At 47.8% G+C, this 22,205-nt stretch overlaps 9 protein-coding genes across 9 annotated transcripts; 5 read left to right on the top strand and 4 right to left on the bottom strand.

Annotated features, from left to right (window-relative positions):
- Positions 1–148: 148 nt before the first annotated feature.
- Positions 149–2,014, bottom strand: N7537_002519 (putative MFS transporter; the record flags this gene model as incomplete). Its single annotated transcript, XM_056893577.1, has 3 exons — positions 149–812; positions 877–1,132; positions 1,186–2,014. The coding sequence occupies 3 exons, from the start codon at positions 2,012–2,014 to the stop codon at positions 149–151; spliced, it is 1,749 nt and encodes a 582-aa protein (XP_056758572.1).
- A 2,154-nt stretch (positions 2,015–4,168) lies between these two features.
- N7537_002520 (uncharacterized protein) lies at positions 4,169–5,332 on the bottom strand (the record flags this gene model as incomplete). The annotated part of the gene is made up of 1 exon (XM_056893578.1): positions 4,169–5,332. The coding sequence occupies one exon, from the start codon at positions 5,330–5,332 to the stop codon at positions 4,169–4,171; it is 1,164 nt and encodes a 387-aa protein (XP_056758573.1).
- Positions 5,333–5,755: 423 nt separating this feature from the next.
- Positions 5,756–6,871, top strand: N7537_002521 (uncharacterized protein; the record flags this gene model as incomplete). Its single annotated transcript, XM_056893579.1, has 2 exons — positions 5,756–5,830; positions 5,889–6,871. The coding sequence occupies exons 1-2, from the start codon at positions 5,794–5,796 to the stop codon at positions 6,869–6,871; spliced, it is 1,020 nt and encodes a 339-aa protein (XP_056758574.1). The 5' UTR covers positions 5,756–5,793.
- A 152-nt stretch (positions 6,872–7,023) lies between these two features.
- N7537_002522 (putative tubulin-specific chaperone Rbl2) lies at positions 7,024–7,698 on the bottom strand (the record flags this gene model as incomplete). The annotated part of the gene is made up of 4 exons (XM_056893580.1): positions 7,024–7,125; positions 7,192–7,278; positions 7,362–7,538; positions 7,690–7,698. The coding sequence occupies 4 exons, from the start codon at positions 7,696–7,698 to the stop codon at positions 7,024–7,026; spliced, it is 375 nt and encodes a 124-aa protein (XP_056758575.1).
- A 959-nt stretch (positions 7,699–8,657) lies between these two features.
- N7537_002523 (elongin A domain-containing protein) lies at positions 8,658–9,837 on the top strand (the record flags this gene model as incomplete). The annotated part of the gene is made up of 3 exons (XM_056893581.1): positions 8,658–8,715; positions 8,776–8,852; positions 8,947–9,837. 3 exons carry the CDS (start codon positions 8,658–8,660, stop codon positions 9,835–9,837), a joined length of 1,026 nt encoding a protein of 341 aa, XP_056758576.1.
- Positions 9,838–10,693: 856 nt separating this feature from the next.
- Positions 10,694–11,273, bottom strand: N7537_002524 (NEDD8 family protein RUB1; the record flags this gene model as incomplete). The annotated part of the gene is made up of 3 exons (XM_056893582.1): positions 10,694–10,793; positions 10,875–10,957; positions 11,100–11,273. The coding sequence occupies 3 exons, from the start codon at positions 11,271–11,273 to the stop codon at positions 10,694–10,696; spliced, it is 357 nt and encodes a 118-aa protein (XP_056758577.1).
- Positions 11,274–11,861: 588 nt separating this feature from the next.
- On the top strand, positions 11,862–14,113 carry N7537_002525 (60S ribosomal eL42 domain-containing protein; the record flags this gene model as incomplete). The annotated part of the gene is made up of 7 exons (XM_056893583.1): positions 11,862–11,936; positions 11,990–12,239; positions 12,305–12,875; positions 13,018–13,171; positions 13,665–13,757; positions 13,825–14,009; positions 14,074–14,113. The coding sequence occupies 7 exons, from the start codon at positions 11,862–11,864 to the stop codon at positions 14,111–14,113; spliced, it is 1,368 nt and encodes a 455-aa protein (XP_056758578.1).
- Positions 14,114–15,320: 1,207 nt separating this feature from the next.
- Positions 15,321–17,430, top strand: hxt8 (uncharacterized protein; the record flags this gene model as incomplete). Its single annotated transcript, XM_056893584.1, has 11 exons — positions 15,321–15,380; positions 15,458–15,485; positions 15,543–15,604; positions 15,673–15,863; positions 15,916–16,344; positions 16,409–16,470; positions 16,527–16,656; positions 16,708–16,847; positions 16,905–17,018; positions 17,093–17,198; positions 17,283–17,430. The coding sequence occupies 11 exons, from the start codon at positions 15,321–15,323 to the stop codon at positions 17,428–17,430; spliced, it is 1,470 nt and encodes a 489-aa protein (XP_056758579.1).
- Positions 17,431–19,656: 2,226 nt separating this feature from the next.
- On the top strand, positions 19,657–21,968 carry N7537_002527 (Zn(II)2Cys6 transcription factor; the record flags this gene model as incomplete). Its single annotated transcript, XM_056893585.1, has 3 exons — positions 19,657–20,283; positions 20,333–21,516; positions 21,578–21,968. 3 exons carry the CDS (start codon positions 19,657–19,659, stop codon positions 21,966–21,968), a joined length of 2,202 nt encoding a protein of 733 aa, XP_056758580.1.
- Positions 21,969–22,205: the final 237 nt, after the last annotated feature.

Consider the following 22,205-nt stretch of genomic DNA (forward strand, 5'->3'; position numbering starts at 1 on the left):
AAGTAAGTCTATATTAAATTAATCTATCTAGAACTGTATAAACTTTTTGGCATCACACGCCGCCAATGCAACAAAAGCAAAAATGCAGATTTAGCCAGGTCAAAAGTAAATTGAACGGCCCATCGCCGTTTTCAAGTCGCTACATGTTTCAGTGCTCGTCTTTCTCCGTATGTACCTCGGCATTGGGTTCTGCACGAGCAGGCGGTAACGATGATTCATTGAATGTCGACGCAGAATGACGCTTCTCGACCTGGTGGTATGTCTGATGATCGACAGACTCCTCGGGATATTCAGAAGCAGAAGTAGCCGCCTCGGTATCCCTCTCTTCTTGGGCTTTCCGCTTTTCCTCTTCAATCTCTTCCGGCTCCTTTGGTCGCTCCAGACCTCTATCACGCACGAACATACATGCCAGGAAACACACACCGATGATGGGGACCTGCACAACGAATACTGTGTGGGAAGCCTTGCTATAAGAAAGCAGGATTGAGGCCCACTCGGTTGCACTGAGATTCGCTCTTGAAGGAAGCGAGTATGAAGAGTCTGCCAGGTACGCGAACTTAGTTGGTAGATTAGAGCGAAGAGCAGCTTGCAGAACTGCCGCAGAGATAGCAAGGCCACATGAGCCACCAATGCAGCGGAAGAAGTTACGGTTTGCAATAACGACTGCTCTTTGGGACTTGGTGCAATGGGCTTGCAGGGCTATGAGAATGGGTTGGAATGTGAACCCAATTCCGGCGCCCATGACTGCCACAATGACTGCAATACTGGCTGGGTGGGTGTGGGGACCGAATATTAACATGAGGCCCGACCCCCTATGAGAATGATAGCATTAGTATAGGATGAAAATAGGAGGACCTGGGCATCAATCAAACTTACAAGGTCCACATGCCAAATCCAATCCAAATGATTTCGCCATAGCGCTTTACTCGTGAAATGTACAACCCAGATATGATTGAGAAGATTGACTGAAACACAACCATAGGACATGTCATGGCCGCAGAGGCAATTGGAGACCAGCCACGGGCATTCTGGTAGTACAATGGCAGGTAGTAAAGGCTTGACTGGTAAACTGCACCATACAGAAAGCTCTGCAAGAAGATTGCAGAGATGACCTTATTTTTGAAGAAGACGACTGGTTCATGTCAATTAAATATCCTTTTACGACTATGGTGGATCAGAACATACCTGGTAGCATCGGAAGTGTGGCCACTTTCCATTCAATGAGCAAAAATGCAATGAGTGAACAACCTCCGATAACAAGCATACTGATGACCATCGGTGAATCCCAAGGGAAATAGGATCCACCTCCCGAGATAGGAATCAAGAGGAAAATGATACCAATAGACGATGCAAGCAGTCCGAACCAGTCAATGCGGCCAATATTTTCCCGGAAGCTATCTTTGCGTGCATTGTTCGGAATGAGGAAGTATCCAACGACTGCAGAGCAAGCAGCCAATGGAGAAATCAACCAGAAGAAACCGCGCCACGCTGAACGCATGGTGAATGCAGCACCCAGAAATGGTCCAATGATATTACCAAGACCCAGAGATGCACCCAGAATACCCTGGTATTTGCCTCGCTTTTCCAAGGTCACGATATCAGAGACAATAATCATCGTCAAAGAGGTAACACCACCACCAGCGACACCAGCTAAGCCTCGGAAAACATAAAACATAGCCGGGTTCTGGGACAAGCCACAGAGCAGATCTGCAATACACAACAAGATCAACGCGGAGATGTACATGATTTTCCGGCCAAAGATATCTGACAATCGGCCGTACAGCACCGTGAACATGGTGTTTGCAATTAGCGATGAGGTTCCAGCCCAGGAGATGGTATTCTGAGCACCCAGTTCGCGTGAGATCGTTGGTAGTGTGACACTGATGCCATTCTGATCCACCATGCAAATCAGCAAGGAAATTGCCAGACCCGTGAAAACAACCATGAGCTGAGCGAAGGGAAGAATATTTGTTTGGTCATGAAGGGCCCTTTCGGCCTCTCGTTGTCGATTCATGGCTGCAGATGTGGCGGCACAAAGCTCGCTCAAAATGTAATTATTCCTAGGCTGTTCGAGATTGTTCGTAAAGGCCCATGTGTGCCTTGTGGCGTAAAAGATCTTGCAACACGAAGTATATTAAGTTTGGGAGGGAATTCTTGGCGTGATACTATTCGGAGCACAGTTGTATGGCATGTGGAGGGTCTCGATGTTATTTAAAGGAACAGCTATTATCCCACGGAAAATTTGTTCATGTAAGAGTCATTATTTAATTGATAAGAAAAGTTTTTCCTGGCAGGGTTTTAGTGCCTTTCGATCCATCGGCAACTGAACGCTGGATGTCAATTGGAGCTTGAACGCCGCTGGCAAGTGTCACATCGGGCCCGGGTCCGATGTAGGTAGAAACTCGTGTGCCTAGTTTACATTATAGCCCAACATCGCACCGATGGATGGCGATCAAGACACTGTCGGCTCAATTCCGTGTTATCATTTCAGTGCGGTTGGCAAAGAGCAGAGTCTGTTGTGGATCTGCAGTGTCGGATAGCCGATCGGACGTCCGATGGTTGATATAATTGTCGGTCCGGGATGCCGAATCGGGCAATTTTGGCCACTTATCTCCGGATACTTGTCCGAAGTACTATGTCTCCACCGTTGTTTCGCAGCTTGATCACTCGTCGTGCAGTCAATTTGGCCAATTGGGCTGCTACTATTTGAAGCCATATCTCCTAGACACAGGCAGATGCAATTTTTGAGTGCCGTCACACCGTCTATGCTAAACCCTTTGCGACTCGACAACGAAGGGCACTTGATATAGCTTCAATAGCCCCTTGGCTCTCACTTCCTCTATCATTATCGCCACAAATTTCTTTTAGAGGTTCAGTTCTACCAAGATCAACTTACCTAGTCGTTTTTACCAATAGGTGAAAGCAGGGTTGCGCGAGATCATCCAGCTCTGCATGAGGGAAGAAACCTGTTTTGAGGAACAACGTACTTCATCAAATACAAGGAGATGACAATATGCGGTAAGGGTGAGGCGATAGTCTCAGAACTAATTAGATAGGAATGGGCATTCCCAATCCCATCAACAAAAGTGGTATTAAAACATTATTAACCCGCGTAGCTCGTGGACTTCATAACGATATTAGCCCTAATCATACTCGGATGTAGAATGCGCCAAAACCACCCCGAACCCAAAACCCATTCCAACATTTCGGCCCATTCCCTACACTATTTTCCGAATTAGGAATTGCCAAGCTATATAATTAGCTTATATATAATACAATAGATATATCTCTTTTATTGAGAGAAATTACTATAATGAGTGGTAGGCTTACTTATAGTGACGCGATATTTGAATACTACACATATTTATTTATTAGTGCGACGTAATATATATTGTGTTGTAGAAGTATTTATTATAAAATTATATGGAGATAGTTAACTATATATTTGACTAAGTTGTAAGACCTCTACTAGCTTATATGCAGTAGGACCCGCAACCAATGAACATCATCTTATCTTCCCCCGAGCTATCAGCATAACAGTGCGCTATTTTTGACAGCGGAGTGAGAAGATCATACACCTCAGAGATAGTAGGAGCATAGTGAAGATTGAGGGACATCAAAAAGTAGTTGCAGGAGTAAATATTATTGTGGGGCAAAGTGCTTCTTTGCTTCTTTGGGTATGGTCTGAGTGCAGACTAGGTGCTTAATAGATGACTCTAAGCAGTCTCTTGAGTAATTAGTGAGCGATCAATGAGCCTGACTCTGAGCGCCCTCGTAAAACCGGCGGCAGCTAAGATAGGAAAGCCCCACCTGGCAGATGAAATCAAGTACGTATAGCTACCTATGTAGAGTTCTCGCGATCAAAATCAAAACAGGGAACCCAGAAAAGATTCATCGAACTAGCTCTCTTCAGACCTGAGTTAGATGTTGTCGTAATCTGGATTAGGCATCTCAAAATTATAAACTTGACGGCTCATAAAGCGCAGAGAAAGTCAGACACCAGGACGGTCAAGGCATCGAATACCATACATTGTCATGCGTAGTAAGGCAGAAAGCCAGCTAGTGCTCGTGTTGGCTGGGGTTGTAGTGTGCAAGCACAGATTAGCGCAGCCGCATATTCCGATATCAGTAACATGGTGGCCGACATAATCCTCTTTTGCATGATATGTTAGGTATGAGCCGGTCCGATTTGAACCCCTAGGCCACCACCAGGCCAGGCATTTTGGATGGTAGATGTGCTGGGGGCATTGATATCGTAAGCGGGGTTTTCACCGACTGCATTGCTACTGCTACCAACACCATTCTGAGAAGTAGGCCCGGTGTGTCTTGGAACATTGCCAGGATTCGGTATAGCATGGTGGGTCATATAGCTGGCACCGGTGACATTGCCTTGGTTCGGGAAAAAGCTCTGATTCAGTGACCCGCAGGTTGTGCAGGTGAATTCAATCTTAAAATTGGTAAGAACCATCTGAGGGACGGCATCGTGATCACTGCGCTCGGGGTAGTCTTTCGGAGGTCCAACCACTCCTACTGGTAAAGCAGCGGTCTGATATTCGACTCCTGATTGTGGTATATTCATTGGGAGTGGGTTGTGACTGAAAGAGGGTTGGTTTGATGTGGGAGCCAGTACGTGTTGCGCCTGGGGCGGAGGTGGCAGGGCTTGGGAACTAGGTGGTGGAGCAGGTACGTGGTTGTTTGAGGTCTCGTTTGGGGACATGTTCTCATCATCCATCAGGGATGATGGGACATGTTCTGGGACCCACCGATTCTCGGATATCTCCTCATACGCATGTGTCCCTTCTCCTGGCGACTCAGGGGATTCCTCGGGCGACTGCTGTTCATCTGCACTCACGTCGATATCTGGTCCATGTTCATCCTGGCCCTCGGCATGGCGCGGTTGAAGTTTGGTAAGCGCTCGCTGTGCCTGACGCATAGAGATGTCATACCCATGGTAGCGTTTCACGGCATCCACGACATCCTGGGCTCGTATTTTCGACTTCATATCGAAAAGCTTCGGTATCTCGCTCAGCAGAAACCGCACATGGGAAGCTTCAGAGCGAGCGGGTGTAGCCGCAGGGGAATTTGCACTCCGGCGGCAACTATGACTGTCTTGAAGACTAGTGATGTAAGTCGCATTTTTGTTTGAGCGACAGACCACACGAAAGAAGCAATTTGCCGATGATCGACATCCGATAACCACGCTCTTCTTGTTGCTACGAGCCACACGAAGCTCCCAGTGTTGTCTGACAGATATACTCCGCACCACTGTTTTGAACTCTTCCAGGGAGCAAAACCGCTGGCCCACATGGAGGCCGGAGTACATCTCCGTCATAGTGACGAGACTGAGGCAAGTATAGAGAACACAAAGAACCTAGCAGCTAGGACAGCAGTCACAGAGCCTCGATCGACAAAGTCCATCGGGCCTCAGATTGTGGCTTCACCTGGCCGTGCTTGCAAACAGCTTTGGATTGCGGAGTACAGCGTGATCGTTAGGTAGGCACCCGAGCGATTCTGTGTAGTTTTGAACTGGTCTCTAGCCAAAAAGCCTTGGAGGCTATGCTTAATTGCGTAAACGAAAGTTGATTACTCTCGTTAGGCAGCACAGCTGATTGTTGAAGACTGGCCATTGAGCCCTGGAGATCATATAAGGTTAAAGCGGAGTTCAAGTGCCAGACCGCTCGGCTTCACTTTTCATATTCCTCCCCACTTCGATCACCTTAAAGTCGCGACCACTTTCAATCTACCTCTGTGCTATTAGACTTTGGAATTGAATTCCATAATAAGATACACAAAATGGCTTCTTACGGGCTGCTAGGCCAGCCAGAAGAAGGTCGAGTCCACTCCAGCTCTGTCCTCCCAGGTCAACGTTAACACCCCAGCTCTTACAGATGCGCTCCACAAGTCGCGTCTCCTCAACGTCGAAGAAAAGCCATTCAAGCGAATTTCGAAACGACTATTGAACCCCGAATCCCTCATTGTCTCACAATCCTCGCTCCCTCTCACCCCTCCCCCCGAAGAAACCGACGCCAACTCCGATGCGACCGCAACAGAAGCCGAGAAACAGAAAAGGCTCGAAGAATGGCGCCACTTCCGCGAGGATGTCTCACTCGATTTTGCTGCATTCGAGGGCAGCATTGCGCGTGTCCAATTTCTCCTTACCAGCAACGAGCAAGAACGCCAGCGATATGCCACCGAGCGAGTTCAGATCCTGTCGACAATGCAGTCTGTACGGGAAAGCACGGCCGATCTACGCTGTCAACTTGAAGAGGCGCAGCGACTTCTCTCCTTGCGGAAGACCTACGATGAATTGACGGACAAAATCACGAGCAACCGTCTACTCAAGCCGCGCGAAGACCAGTCAGCGAACCTTCAGAAATTGCGACTGGAGATTGCAGATCTCGAGAAGGAAAGCAAAGATTACGCCATGACATGGGCTGAGCGACGCGAGCAGTTCGGTCGTATTGTGGATGAGGGGATGCAGCTTCGTCGTCTGATCCGCGATGAGAAAGAGGAAGTCGAGCGCCGGGAAGGCATGCAGGAGGGCGAAGACGGCGACGAGGGGGATGCCACATCGAAGGGCAAGACTAGCAATGGTAACACTCCTGGTCCTGAAAATGATGCCGCGACTCCCTCCCAGCATGGCCAAGATGAGGCCGGTCGCCTATCTGCTCTGCAAGTTGAGAAGGCCGGGGCTACTGGTGCCGCGTCGCCATTGCGGCAAGTCACAACTGCCCAGAGCGATGGGACACGAGAGGACACCAATATGCTTGATGAGGGTGAAGTATCTGGGGCTAGTGATGGCGAATTATCCGAACTCGAGGAAGGAGAGGAACTCCCTGATGACTTCAGCGGGAAGATGGATACTACCTAAAGATGCATTTCGGCGTGTATATTACTAGCACTAGCAGGGAGTTCTGGTTTATGGTCTGGTGTTGGGCATGGCTTCAATTTATTGAATGATATTATGGAATCTTCCACCTTGTGGGTATTTTTTTTTTAGCTTTGATGTAATAAACATCTCTTTCAGGAAATCTCGCGCTGTGCGGTCTTAGCTTGGGCAATGGCTTCTTTGGCAGCGGTAATGTGCTCGACATTGCTCTCCGATCCTTTCTTGCCCTCCTCAATCTATCAGAATTGGTTAATGGGGTCTAAGGATACAGATGGGGAGTAGAAAAGGGATGTTACACTCACAATCAGAGCTTCCAAGTTCGCAACGGTCTGCACAATCTTCTCCTTCAATGTAGGCAGGACCTTTTTGGTCTCTTCAAGTGACATGTGCTATCATTCATGTCAGCATTGGAGGTTTCAAAATATAGGCAAGATAATTTGGTAGAAGCAAAGTTTCCATACAAGGCACATACTTCTTGCTTCAGGGTATACTCGCGGTTCTCGTCATCACCAGCGGTATCAGCCTCCAGCTTCTTGACACGCTCAGTCTGCTGCTGAAGCTCCTTGTGATAGGAAGCCTCCTCCTTGACCAGGCGGATCACAGAGGAAGTGGCGATCTCTAGCTGCGAGCGGGGTGCCATTGTGGTTATCTGTGTGAGAGTTAGATGCGTGGGAAGTTTTGATTCCGAGTCTCAAACAGAATTGCCAGAAGAGGTGCCATAGGACGGGGGGGAATGTGTTCTAATTAACGCTATTGGATGTCTATATCCAGCACCCAGGATGCCCGAATCATAGTTATACGGCTAGCATTGCTGGCAAAATTGTTCAAGACACTGCGCACATAGACGGGCATCATGGCAGAATATTAAGATCGCAAAGTACATACCTCTCAATTTTGTATCTGACAACAGAATATAGTGATATGCTAAGCTGATTTTCGATTTCTCAAAAGTTCCTTGATATGCCCCTCGATGATGCTATCAAGATGATGTTTGCATTGTTTGCACTGTTTGCTGCTTATGCATCACGTGCTTCCAACTATAAGTTCCAAAGACGACAGAGAATGAATCCTAGACATTTCAAAAATGAATGCAAGAAGCCGTTGGAATATAAAGAGCTGCTTCAAAAATCAAAAGGGTTTATAGTCATTATCCAATGAGGTTCCAATACCTTTTTTTGGAGAAGTCGTATACGTGGATAAATGAAGAGTTCCTCCAGTTGGTATCCCAGAGCAGCTGGCATTACTTCCAAGATTGCTATGTATGTGCCGATTGCACATCCGATGGTTAATACTACCAATTTTCAGATTTACTAGAGATAGTGTCAACTCTCAGTCAAGCCCCCGTCGTTTTGCTAGATTCCCAACAATGATAAAATGAATTTTGAGATCCTCGAGTATATTGACAATAAAGGTCACCAGTCATCACTTGGGCAGATATATAATATGCAGATATCAGATCAGTAGCAGACTCTATAACTGTAGATATGAAACATTAGAACAAAGATACATCGAATAAAGCATTGAACCCATGAAGCGCTTTAGACGGCCAATCAGCGTCGACCTCGTGATCATCCACTTATTTAAAGCCGAGCCTACTACCGTCTACAACCACCAGAATAACATAGTATCTGGCATCTTTTGATCTGCGCTTTGTTCTTTCGAAAGGGAATTGCGCCTCACCTGCTTTGTTATCTCTTGTTTGCTTTCACCCCATGTCGCACATCTCATTGTACCCAATTCGGCTTGAACTATTGCCGTCATAAGCAAGATGCCGGCCCCATCATTACTTCACCTGGCCACAGCCACGGCTATCCGCTTCGTCAAAGGTACAGATGATATAAGCTCTCTCATTTTGGATCATTCCATGCTAACTATATGGTTTTCAGACCTAGATGATCTGGGCGCCATGCCATACTCACTTGCCCGTCCTATTTTGCTTAATATCCATAACCCCGAAAAGCTGGTATGTCTTCCTAAACCTCACTTCTATCACTTCACTTGCACTTCATTTTCTATTTTGATTTACTTACTAATACCATTCTTCTCTAAATTTGCAGCACGCCATGGAGCTCGCATCCCCCCACCTCGCTGAAGAAGATGAAGAAATGTGGCTTGAGCTCATTAAACGGGACATTCCCGAGTGGGAGAAGTACCAACTCCCGGAGTATACCAAAAACTGGTATGGAGTGTACTGTGACCTCCGCGACCAAGTACAACGTTCCCTTGACGCAGATGCGGAGAAATTGAAAATGGCGATTGACGGCATCAGTGCCAAGCGTGCACTCCTCACTCCCAAACTTATCCCTGAGAGCAAGGGTTTGCGTATGGCCGGATCCCGACCCTCTATGCGACAACGCCATACTACCTATGATCGCAGGACGGGCATGGTTGAAAAGAAGCCCAGCATTTTCCAACCGCAGAAGCGCAACACCGCGCTAACGATGCCTACCAAATCTCTCAACAACCGCGCGTCGCAAGTCAAGCGCGCACCGATCGGCTTGGTTGAAGAACATCGCCGCCCCGCCGAGCAGCCAGCACCACAGCCGGCATCAAAGGCGCAACCACTTCCCCCACGCATCAGCCGACGCCCCGGCATGCTCCCACCCTCGCTCCAGCACCCCATGCTGGCTAAGAATGAGGCGCGGCTACGTGCACTGACTTCCACTGCCTCCACCACTCCACCCCGTGGTGCATCCAGCAGCGATGCGCCTGGCGTAAAGAAGTCACCAGCTGTTGCTTCTGAGCCCAAGCTGAAGCGCCGGGCAACCTCCCCCCTCACGGTGCAGAGAAATCCTCTTCTTCTTCATCGTCCCTCCCCGACCCTCCCACCTCTTCTCTTCCCCCCCACCCGCCCGCCTTCCTCCGGGCCTCCTCTCCGCCCGGGCGTCATTCGTCGACGTCCGGCGCCGAGCATTTTCATGCCGGCAAAGCGGCGACATATGTCGTGATCTTCGGATCACCAAACCTTTTGTTATTTTCGGGGTCTCCTAAAGGAGGCCTTCTATATACATGTCTATATGGGAGGTAGGTAACATCCATGGTTTCGGTTGGAGTAAGGAGTTTGGGATCGTCTGATACCCGAGGTGGAATTCACCTCATTTCTGATTCATTTCGTGTTGCAATTTCATCACATTTCCAAAAACAAATGTTGTTATCTTCAACTCCATTTAATGTGGATTCGGGCTCTGTTTGTCCCATACTACAGGCTATACCCATTTCTTTCACAATGTGAAGGGCTTGGACGCACAAAAAAATTGGAAACCAATACCTATATGCTCCAACCTTCTCAAGCTCTGACTATTCCGGACAGTGCAACCAAGACTGCCGGTCAGGTCTTCAAGCTTGTGGCCTAAACTTTATCCAAGGTCGTCGCATGTATAGCGTTCGAAACTTAGTCAGCTAGGCTGGGTTAGTATGTTACAACCATCTCTCGGTGCTTCATCCCAAAATGCACTCAGCGGTACTCGCATTACATCCTGCGGGACTGCACGCTTAACTACATTAAAGTAGACATACGCAACATCCAAATCCCGGAAGTAGAGTCGGGAAAGGCATAGCAAAACCAAGCCAGTCCAAAGCAGCTCATGTCCTTGAGGGGAAAAAAAGGACCCAAATAAAATTCAGACGATTCAATCCAGAACACCCAGTATGCATATTGCCTCTCCATTTAATCTCAAATTCCATTGCTCTGCTGTCCTTGCAGCTCGAATCCACGAAATGGAATGAGGGGTGGGCAAACACTAGTGTTCCTCAACTGATTCACATTGCTGCAGAAATATGGTATCTAAAAATGACAAAAGGCGTTTACATCGACATCGCAGCGCATCCTCCACGCAGAGCAAGCACGAGATGGAGCGTGGCGCCACCTTCGAGGTTATATTCTGACGCTGTCTTGTCGTCCGCCCTGTTGGTGGAAAGTTATTATCTTAGATTTGTTTTTGATGATGTAAAGGTAACGGAAATAACCCAGGGAGTGGTTTCTTACATCTGCTTGCCGCCGAAGATCAGTCGTTGCTGGACAGGAGGAATTCCCTCCTTCTCCTCGACACGCTCCTTTATCCGAGAAACCTATAAGAACCGCCCATATTAGTATAAGTGCATTCAAAGAACGTGGATATAGCGTGGCTTGTGGATGTGGTTTCGGTCGAAGGGTAGAGTGATTCCGTGCGGGGAGGAGCCGGAAACGCATCAAGGCTGGCGGGTGGTTTACCTTATAGTCAGGCTCGATGTCGAGCTCGATCTCCTTTCCAGTGAGTGTTCGGACCCTGTTAGCACGCGGAATGTCAGCTTTCGGCTCTAGTGTGACCTTTTCCAGTTCTGGGCCATGTGATGATGCAATGGGGACGGGGTCATGTTGGAGCTGAGAAACGCACTTGATCAGCATATTGAAGCGACGGTGGCTTTTTCAGTGGTTTCAATAGTAGTAAGGAGCAATGTATGGGTCGGCTGAAATGTACTTGGAGGTACAGCTCTTGTCAATGAGTTGTTTGGAGAGAAGATGTGAGCCCGGCGGGGTTTTGGTGGGGGCCTGTGGCCTTATTGCCTGATCGCGTTGGAGCCTCACTTTCACTTGCGATGATGTACACAATGTAGTATGGGGAACAACATAATTAAGAGTTTAGAAGTAAGATGAGATATATTGCTGGGTTGTTGTTGTCTTAATTCAAGCAATAAGCCCCCGAAACACCATTTTTCAAAATGAGTTATCCTTTACGGTTCAGCAATATATAATGAACGACTTGCAGTATAGTTAATATTTTGGAACAATTGAGAAATGAAAAAAAGCTACTTTTTGACTAATGATTGATCTAATTACTATAATCATGTTTCTGTCTACTATTACTGCTTTATAGCTAGAAAGTAAATAGTATAAATCCTTTCTCACTTGCATGCATTTTTACCCCATCTACCCCGCTGGAACCCTTGACCCAAACTAGAATCACTAGTCAATTGGAGTCGGACCTCAAACAACATGGCAAATGAATCTGTGCATGTAACAGGTGAGAATCAGTTTCAGCAATTGATCACTCGTTCTGAAAATGACCCGGTAAGCTTGGGGCATTAATTGTGAACAACCAAAATGCTAAGAGTACCATGCAGCAACAATTGCAAATTGCCTATGAGGATCATAGAAGCAATAGAAATGCTCTTTTCAGAAACCAAATCTGCCAACCCGGATTTTGCAAATGGAAAGAAGATCAGATCCTGTCCAAAGTCCTCGAGGCAGAGAAGGGGTTGACAGACTTCGTCGACACGAGACATAATCTTGCCTTTTGGGCACGCCCGCCACAGCATATTCGGAACTTGGTCTACAAGATCCAGCAGGAGATTGGTCCCTTGATTGGTCCTGGTGTGTGCTATACTTATCTGTGGAGACTGCGGAGAGACTCTACTAACCGTGATTCTACAATATAGGTCTCTGGCTCGTACCCCCGCATCATCTGCACATGACCACGCTCGAGATCAGGTCATCACTAACAGGACCTGAAATCGATGAAATCACCTCTTCTCTTGAGATGACTGGATCCGTAGCAGAGCTGGCAAACTACACTCTCACCCACCGTGCCCGGCTGGTCAAGCCAGTAATCAGCTACGACACTTCTGCTATAGCCCTGAGCTTTGTTCCCGCGGCTGGCGAGGAAGGTTGCAGTGTGTACAGTGGAAAAGATGATCAGTTTACGTATCACCATCTGCGGAGTGATCTCTACAACATTGTGACTCAATCTGGCTGTCCAATCGCGGCTAGGTATACCGTTCCTTCTGCGCATATCACCATTGCGCGCTTTATTGCGTTTAGTGGCACCAAAGAAGGAGAGTCAGATTCCCCAAAGGAATTCGAAAAGAAAGCATTGGGTCTTATTGATAAGATCGAGGATCTCAATCATGAACTCCGCTCAAATGTGTGGTGGAGATTAGGGGACCCATCTCAAGGACAGTGGGTGATAGGTCATGAAAAAGGGTTGGAATTGATGAAAGGCCGGACATGGTATGGAGTAGGGGATAGTATTATACTTGGGGAAGGATTTATATAGCAGAATACAAGATATGGACTGAGAATCGACTCCAAATACTTCCAGAGATCAGTGATGTCAATAATGCCTCAGGCACAAAATTTATGAATGACTCAGCATCATCTTCTTGGCGACTCCTAAAAAGGTTAGCGCCCACCCGATAGGGCCTAAGCGAGTGAAATCCCACAACCCAACAATCGCACTTGCTCTCCTCCGACAAGCGACAATCCAACGACCACCACCCAGCTATCCGGCCAAGTCAGTCAAAATGGTAAGGATATCACCCTACGAGATATGTCAAAGTGTTCTGCAAGCCCCGGCCATTCGAAATTCCTCGAGTCGTGGAGAGATTGTGTGATGCCCACTGTGCGGCCGACCTCGAAATCGTTAAATCCGCCGACCGTCGCGAATCACCACAATATGAACCACCCAACCGTCTGTTTTTCACCGGATTCTCGCAGCGTGCAATATGAAAGTCGGCATTGAAGAGGGAATGAGTGGCGAAACCTGCAATACCAACACTTGGTGACGAAATCGAGGATTCGAAAAGCAGACCACAATGGATGCACCCCACGATCCTTGTGGATCGTGGATATTCAACCACAATTTCTGCCCCATGAAAACCACGAGCGGGACAACACGACCGATCTCTTTGCAACCGCACTAATTTCGAATCGGACTTCGGGGCACGAACCACATTGACATTGATCTTATTCGCACAATCAGACCAAAAAAACAAAAGCTCATGACATCTCTCCGCACAGGTCAACATTCCCAAAACCCGCCGGACGTACTGCAAGTCCAAGGAGTGCCACAAGCACCAACAGCACAAGGTCACCCAGTACAAGGCTGGCAAGGTTAGTGCCCTCGACACCGGGATGGTAGTCGTGAGCCATTGCTGATTATATTCTCCTTACGATTTAGGCCTCCCTCTTCGCCCAGGGTAAGCGCCGTTACGACCGGAAGCAGAGTGGTTACGGTGGTCAGACCAAGCCCGTCTTCCACAAGAAGGCCAAGACCACCAAGAAGGTCGTCCTGCGTCTCGAGTGCACTGCTTGCAAGGCCAAGAAGCAGCTCGCCCTGAAGCGCTGCAAGCACTTCGAGTTGGGGTATGTTGCATCTGCACATTGTTCTACTTGCTATGCAGTACTGACGTATCTCTTTTCTTTACAGTGGTGACAAGAAGACCAAGGGTGCTGCCCTTGTTTTCTAGATTGTTCAATTTCCTTGTTCGGCTTCTGGGTTTCCTGCATTGCACAAAGTGCTTCGCTGTTTTTGCGGAGCATATATGACATTGGCAATGGAAAAATGAAATAGGAATTCATCTATTCAAAAACACCATCTATGACTACCGGATTATGAGTTGTCGAATGATTATTCTTGCTTCACAGTAGAGCTGCTACTAGCTGTCTCATTATCGTAGTGACATGTTGATCTCACGTCTTGCTATCCATTGTGCTCTTGGGCTTTTCATTCATGTATGGGACATGTGCCTCAGGACTTGCCAAGATTTCCTACACATCCTCTAGATAGGTCCACTATTACCGGTGGAGTGTTTCGTCTGAGCTACCGACGTCTCATACCTCGCTTCATTTACCCCCGAGGCTGTCAACTTAGTGACGGCTCATCAAAAAAATATTTAGAAGCCGTCAGCCACAAATGGACTACATCATACTCTGGTCTAACTTTTGATACAATCATCGGGGTCTCTCCGAGTGCCCGACAAGGACCTCCCTAGAGACATATGATATTCTGCTCCTAGGTACTTTGTACACCCACCACATTTCAATCCACAGATATTTCAAAAAGAAGCAAATATATTATCAGGGCACAACAGGACCAAGGCGAGATGACGAGCGTGGGGGTGAAGTCAATGCCAAGACGTCCCCAAATGGTAACCCGGTTCTCAGCAGAATGAATTTCATTCATTATTGGTCCAAGTAAAACATGGAAAGGAGTCCTTATACCAAAACCGAAAGAACATGATATGAAGACGCGGATCCTTGCCGAATGACCTACCCAGGACACCGACCCCGCATTCCGGGGGACCATAGGAGAGCCTTGAACCAGCCATCTTCCTATCTTACGAGGCTAAACGGCTCATAAACATCCTAATGACCGCGTTGATTTCTTTTAGTGGAGACCTCTCGTATCTATGCCCTACCCCAGTTCCCCCGCTTCCCCAGGAATTGGTCTGTCGGCCCTCCTCCGACAATGGGCGCCTGTGTCGTCTATCCCTTGTCTCTCTGCTGTGTGACGCATCCTCGGCCCATCGGACGTTGCCCGGCTTGTTTCTGTGAGAGACTAGCTGATATAATAATATACCAGGGTAGCTCTTGTTTTTAGTTCTTGATCTGTGTTATTCTCTTTATTTCTTATTATCCCTATCAGATTCTGCAGAGAATCAAGAATCATCCAAGATGGCAATGTGGTATCCATTGAGTATAGCTTTCTTTGCTGCTATAGGCACATTCTTGTTTGTAGGTTGATTTCTTCTTCCGAGATCATTTGATCTTGGACCGTGTGCTATGCGAAGCTGGCTCTAACCATTGAATAGGGATTCGATACTGGCATTGCCACGACTAGTGAGTTCCAATTATCCACAAATTCCACATCCGTGATTCAACTTAACGATTGACTAGCAATTGCCCACCAAAGCTGGATTGATTATATGCAAAAGCCATCAAATGGCGTCACAGGAGCTGTATGTCCAGCCAACCCGCCATTTAACGGCCAGTCCGACAAACAAGACCCAGAAACTGACCATTCTAGGTTGTGGCCGTGTATATCGCCGGCGAAGCCGTCGGCGCCTTAACACAAACATTCATCGGCGACCGCCTCGGCCGCATCCGCTTCATGCAAATGATGTGCATAATCGTGACAATCGGCACCGTCATCCAAACCGCCTCCGTCAACATCGGCATGTTCCTCGCCGGCCGCGTGCTAGCTGGCTTCGCAGTAGGGTAAGCCATACTCTCCACCAAACTTACATACAAACCGGCTAAATAATTGAAGTGGAATGGTCGCAACAGTCCCAATCTACCTGAGCGAAATCTCGGACCCAAAATTCCGCGGTCTGATCGGTGGAATCTCCGGCTGTGGCATCTCATTCGGAACAATGATGTCGAACTGGGTCGGCTACGCTTGCAGCTACGCACCCTATGGCCCCATTCAATGGCGTCTGCCTTTGGGCATCCAGATTCCATGGGGAATTATCATGTTCATTGGCCTTGCGACTTTCATGCCTAATTCGCCGCGCCAGCTGATTCGTCATGGGAAGATTGACCTGGCGCGCAGCGAGTTTGCGCGTATTCGGCGTGGGCTTCCGCTCCAGGAGATGGAGGAGGAGTTTGGGCTTATGAAAGCGCAGATTGAGTATGAGATGGAGAGGGAAATGACTTCTTACCGGGAGATCTTTAAACTGTTTAGACATCGGGTGCTTGTGTGAGTTTCTTATTTTTTTCTTTCTTGTTGGGTTGTGTGTTTGGGAACTGACTTGGATGTTTAGGTCTATTGCTGTGCAGACGATGACGAGCTTGACGGGTGTCAATGTCATTCAGTATTATCAGAGTGAGTTTTGGCGAGTGCCGGGTTTGGAATTATTGGAATGCTAATACATCTCCCAGCTATTCTATACAAGGGCCTTGGAATCGGATCACACTCGATCCTTGCTTTGGCTGCAGTCTACGGTACCGTCGCCTTTTTGTCTAACTCGATCACTACAATGTACATGACCGATCAATGGGGACGTCGGAAGTAAGTAGATCCTCCGGGTTGCCATTTCATGCCTGCCGCTAACCCCCACAGGATGCTGATCACCGGATTGGCTGGTATTGTCCTGATCGAAATTTATGCCGCGGTGATGCAGAGGCAGTTCCAGCATACAGACAACCGTGTCGGAAAGGGTTTCGCGATTCTTGGAATCTACCTCTTTGTGGTTTGCTATTGTACGGATTCGGACTAGCGCTGCAAGAAATCATCGCTAACTCTGGGGGTCTTTTTAGATGGCATGCTCAACAGTACTACATGGCTGTATGGCGCTGAGGTTCTTCCTATTGCTCTCCGCAGCAAGGTGATGGGTCTTGCCGCCGCATCTCACTTCATCGTTAACGTTGGCAGTATGTTTACCATTCATTATTATGAAAGATAGTGCTTCCGTATCTGCGATTGCTAACCCCTTTACCCAAAACAGTCACCGAGGCTGGACCCAGTGCTTTTGCGAACATCCACGAGAACTACTACTACGTCTTTGTAGTATGCTCTGCATTCTTCTTGGTGATCGCTTACTTTTACTTCCCGTAAGTCGCTGGTCTATTTCCGTTTTATTTGTTTCATCGGAGATGAGACAGATATATAAAAAGAATCGAGCTAACCTTGTTTAGGGAAACTAAACAAAAGACCCTTGAAGAAGTGGCTGCTGCATTCGGTGACCGGGTCGTGGATCAGGATGAGGGAGCTAAACGTGCGGTTAGTGTGGTTGGTGACACGCAGCACATTGAATCGGCCCATGGAACAACAAATGCAGTTTGAACTTCCTACCTTGGCAGGGCTTTATGGGGATTAACTTAACCAAGTGCTTATACAAATGCAATTTCAACTTAATATTACATAGTAGAAGTGTACATGTATTCATACTTCACCGCGTTGTAGACTCCAAGGAACTGTGAGATTGCACACTATCCAACCCCCCTTCTTTTGACTAGAGGTTAAAATGGCTTTTTTTAATTTGCCCCAGAACTACCGAAGCCACGAACTAAAACAAGCGGTTGTTAAGCTGCATGAGTATTAGGCTGAAGCATTTAAATTAAAGCAGTATAGAAACCAGGGAACGCAGCTCGTGTTTTGCCCCCATTTCAGCCCTGGGTTCCCCACCAGACAAGCATGGGGAACTAGAACAGTCCAGATTAGACGTGTACGAAGTAATTCCCCGTTTGAGGCAATAGTAGAATATCGACTACTTCGTAGACTCTATCATCCTGCGATACTCCGTATACTCCATAGCTATCTAACCCTTCCTGGTCAGCATTTGCATATTGCCTTTGAAACTTTATCGCCACACGCCGGATGATCTCTACCGATGATCATCAAAGCTACCACAACCTGGGGGAGCGTGTTGATCCACGTGCGATTATTTGGAACAAGTCGTCTCCCCCCCTGGATTCTCCTGAAATTGGGAGACTATTTGCCACGTACTTTTGATACATAAATTTTTGGCCTCCCATTCTTGGATTTCTTTTTTTTTTTCATTCAAAATCTCTGGAAATTTTTTTTTTCAGCAGTTCCCTCGGGTTTACCTCGGAGCCATCCAGGCAGTTTTAACTAGTTCAACGTTAAAAACTCCCGGATTCCCGAGAGCCAGGAACACGAGCCCTGAAGGGTCCGAGCCCACAGAGACGATCGTTCACACGATGGAAATATGAATTGGGGAGCAGTGTCTCTATACTATTCTAGTATTTAGTATTTTCTTATTTCAGTATCTCATGATCTACGGTTTACCTTATATCAGTGGAATATTTTATATTGATAGATCTGATTATAATTAAATTCACAAATGTCCTAAGCGAACCGGGGTCTCCGTTCTATAGAAATTAAGAAAAATAAACAATTCCAAGCTCTGACATGGAACTGACATTGACATCTCCGGCTGAAAACTTAATCAGAATTTTCACGTTTATGGAGTCCAGGGTTATTTCTAAGTAGATCATCATCGACCAGGAGACAGGGGGAGGGATTCCAAGGTTTGTTGTCATGGCGCATGTGGCTGAGGGAAACCACGCTAATCAGTAATTGTCCTATTTGGGCAGTTCATTACGGAAAAGCTGAAGCAAGGGGGCAATGATCGGCAAACCTGTGTGGCTTAGCCACATCTAGTGTGGCAACCGGCAACTCGGCTTTTAACATCAAATTATCCCTATAGTCTACGTGTTGGTGTGGCACACTCTCTCCACTTACATCAGTAGGAAAAAAAAGAGAAAAAAAAAAAAAAGGCAAAACATACACACCGTAGTATATTCGCAGTTTCTTCGGTCCTAAAGGATGTTGGGTGTTCCCTAACGGGTCGAGATGGGGAGGCCCGAGCAACGATGAAAACCATGGATTCGAGGTGTATCAAAGCCCTAATAGGATTAAACAATTCCAGTGATCTGTTACAGTCTATACTATATTCTGTTTAGTAGCATCGGGGACGTTCATCTCCGCTAAACTTTTTGATCGCCCAGGATCCCGAGGACCCATTTCCACCCTTCTAGAAGCACTTTTCATGCATCGGGCTCCCCGTATCAAGAATGTTGTCACCTTCAGGGCTGTTAACCCCTAGACCATTTCAATAATTATGTTTTATGATTTTATTTCGGACCATCGTCAACACAGGGGCAAATAAGTATGCCGCTAATATTTTGCTCCGATTGACGCAACCCCATGTGCCAGAAATGAGGTTGCCTCCTATTATAAATTGAATCGGCCTGAACTATAGAAGACTTCGACAGTCCCCTCCTTATTTTAACTTTGAGAACGTCAATATCCCCGCTCATCCAATGTGGGTTCTCACTTCGATTTTTTTATAGGCCCATGATCCGACGACAAACCCATCCATACCCGAAACATACATCGAGTACCCCTTTTTGAAACCGGCCGTTCGATTTTCCCAAGAAGCATCTCCTCCCCACTCGACAATCCTCTCGCTACTTCTCCACCCCTCAGAACGAGGAGGTGAATGCGCCGCTCCAATTCAGTGCAACCTCGACCTCCATCCCATCTATGGCCTCATCCCGTTCAACAGGCAAGCGCCTCCCTATCAGCTGCCAGGCCTGTCGAACACGAAAGATCAGATGCTCGCGCGACGGACGGCCATGTCAAACATGCGTGCGCCGCGGTCTAGGTGCCGAAGACTGCATCTATCTCGGCCAACCGCGGCTTTCAGCTGAGCAATCCTCACCCGGCGACAGCGCAGTGCAAAACGAACTGCTAGCACGAATTCGGAACCTGGAAGGCTTGCTCCAGAAGCAAATGAGCTCGCATGCTGGCACACCCACTGGTGGCGCGGTCTCGCCACTAGGTGGGACCAGTGCAGCCGGTAGTTTCTCCGAACCTGAGACATGGGACTCCCTCGGCCCCATGTTGGATAATGTTGGCACTCTTCATACTTCTTCTTCGGGTCATGTGCGCTATGTGCCATTGGCTTCGCAGTGGGAGTCGTTAGTGGCGAAGAGTCCCGCTGCGGACTGTTTGCCGAATTCAGATTCCGATCTCGCGGAAGATGATGATGATTTGCAAATCCCGTTGGCTAGGAATGGGAGTATCTCGCGTGCTGAGCTGTTGTCAATTCTGCCGCCGGGCCGGTATTGTGATACTCTCAAGGATGTCTATTTTCAGGTCTTCTCCTCGGTATGTTATGTGGAAAGAAATAGGGGGACGCTAGCTGACAATAGGTTAGGTTTTTCATATTCTTCACGACCTGACGTTCGAAGCCGAGTATCAGCATTTCTGTCATGATCCCGGAAGTGTGTCGACATCATGGCTAGCTTTGCTATTCGCCATTCTAGCAATCGCTGTGAGCGCACTCGATGATGACCATCCCTTGCTGTCTGATCTGGGGCGAGAGAGGACGGTTAGCCGAAATATCAAAGTGCTGTCAGCACGGTATCGATCTGCCGCGTTACGGTGCCTCGCTGCCGATGGGGTGATGTCCCGACATTCGATCAACTCATTACAAGCTTTAGTTCTGATCAATTACGCCCGAGTTCACCGCGGTCTACCAATCTGGACATTACTAGGATTCACACATCATGTTGCAATATCAATGGGTTGCCATTTGGACCCAGAGCGGTTTGCTCTTGGGCCAATCGAGCGAGAAGAGCGACGACGAGTCTGGGCCGGATTGATGATGCTGTACACCATCCAAAACACAGCATTTGGGAGTCTCGACCAGCAGAGTCTAACGCTAGACGTGAAAATGCCCGCAGACATTGACGACGTTGACCTACTCACCAGCCCAAGCTTGAAAAGACCGGCTCCAACATTCCCTCGCCCAACACAGATGACCTACCTCCTTTTGAATTTCCGACTATACAAAATCTCCTCGAAGATTTGTGAAACAATATTTAGCTACCCAAGTACATCCCGATTCACCACCTCACACCTCGAAGCGGAAATCATATCCGTCCGTGAAATGGTCGAGGCCCGCTATGCTCTCGATACGAATAACCCCCTACTCATTCAACACCAAGCCAACCACCACATCCTCTACAGTCAGATCCATCAACTTCTTCTCCTTCTCCTCCGGCCAAGTCTCTGCCGCTACCTACAAGGCGAGATTACACCTGAAACTTGCTCTACAAGGGCAAAGTGCATCGCTTCCGCCAAGGCTTCACTTTCCATCTTTGAAACGCTCCTCGAAACACCATCGTTCAAACCCTACAAATGGTACACCAGCGGTCTAGGCAGTTTCCATGCGTTCCACGCCGCAGTCACATTAGCCGTCATTCTGCTCATCCCCGAGGGCCAGTCCGAGTACGAAGAGATCAAAGACATCCTCGATCGAGCACTAGACATGTTCGCCTCGCTCTCAGTCCGCAGTGTTTTCTGCAGCAAGGCCGTCCCCATAATTCGACAAATGATGTATGTTCAAGTTACACCCCACTCTTTACCTAGTTCCCCCCGTGGCTAACATACAAACCAGCGACGTTGCGTCAACAAAATACAACCCTCAATCACCCACCCACTCTCAATCCCACCTTCAAGCCCAAGCCCAGGTCCAGGCTCAAGTCCAGGCCCAAGTTCAGCACCAACAAAACCAAGCCAATATCCAATCCCAGTCCCACAATCACCTCCTACCAAGCATACAAATCCCACTCTCAATGTCAAACCTCTCCCCCGGGATGACAATGCAGGATAACTATGCCATCTCGCACTCGCAATCTGGATCGCCGGAGCCGACTATCACATCGACTTCCAGTGAACACACCATGCATTCTAGCTTCGGGCCGATGCATCCGCAGAATTGGATTGGGCCGACTTCTGTTCCGTGGGATTCGTTGGGGCCTACAAATGGGGGTTATGGGTTCGATTAGAGATGCGATATGACGGGATGATTTCTTTATGACCATTTGAATTCCAGGGATCAGGGTTTGGGGCTAGGAGCTAGGAGCTAGGAGCCAGGGTTTTGGCGTGGAGCATACATGAATTGGTAGTTTGGGAGACTTATTATCTACTTTCTTATAATGTTTGGTCATGAGTGATATGAGCAATGAACAGATGGAAACGAAAAGTGTGTCTTTTAAATCAATTATCTACCTCTATCCACAACA

This window comes from Penicillium hordei (assembly GCF_028827395.1).
Source record: "Penicillium hordei strain IBT 12815 chromosome Unknown utg000001l_segment0_segment0, whole genome shotgun sequence".
NCBI classification, from domain to species: Eukaryota; Fungi; Ascomycota; class Eurotiomycetes; order Eurotiales; family Aspergillaceae; genus Penicillium; species Penicillium hordei.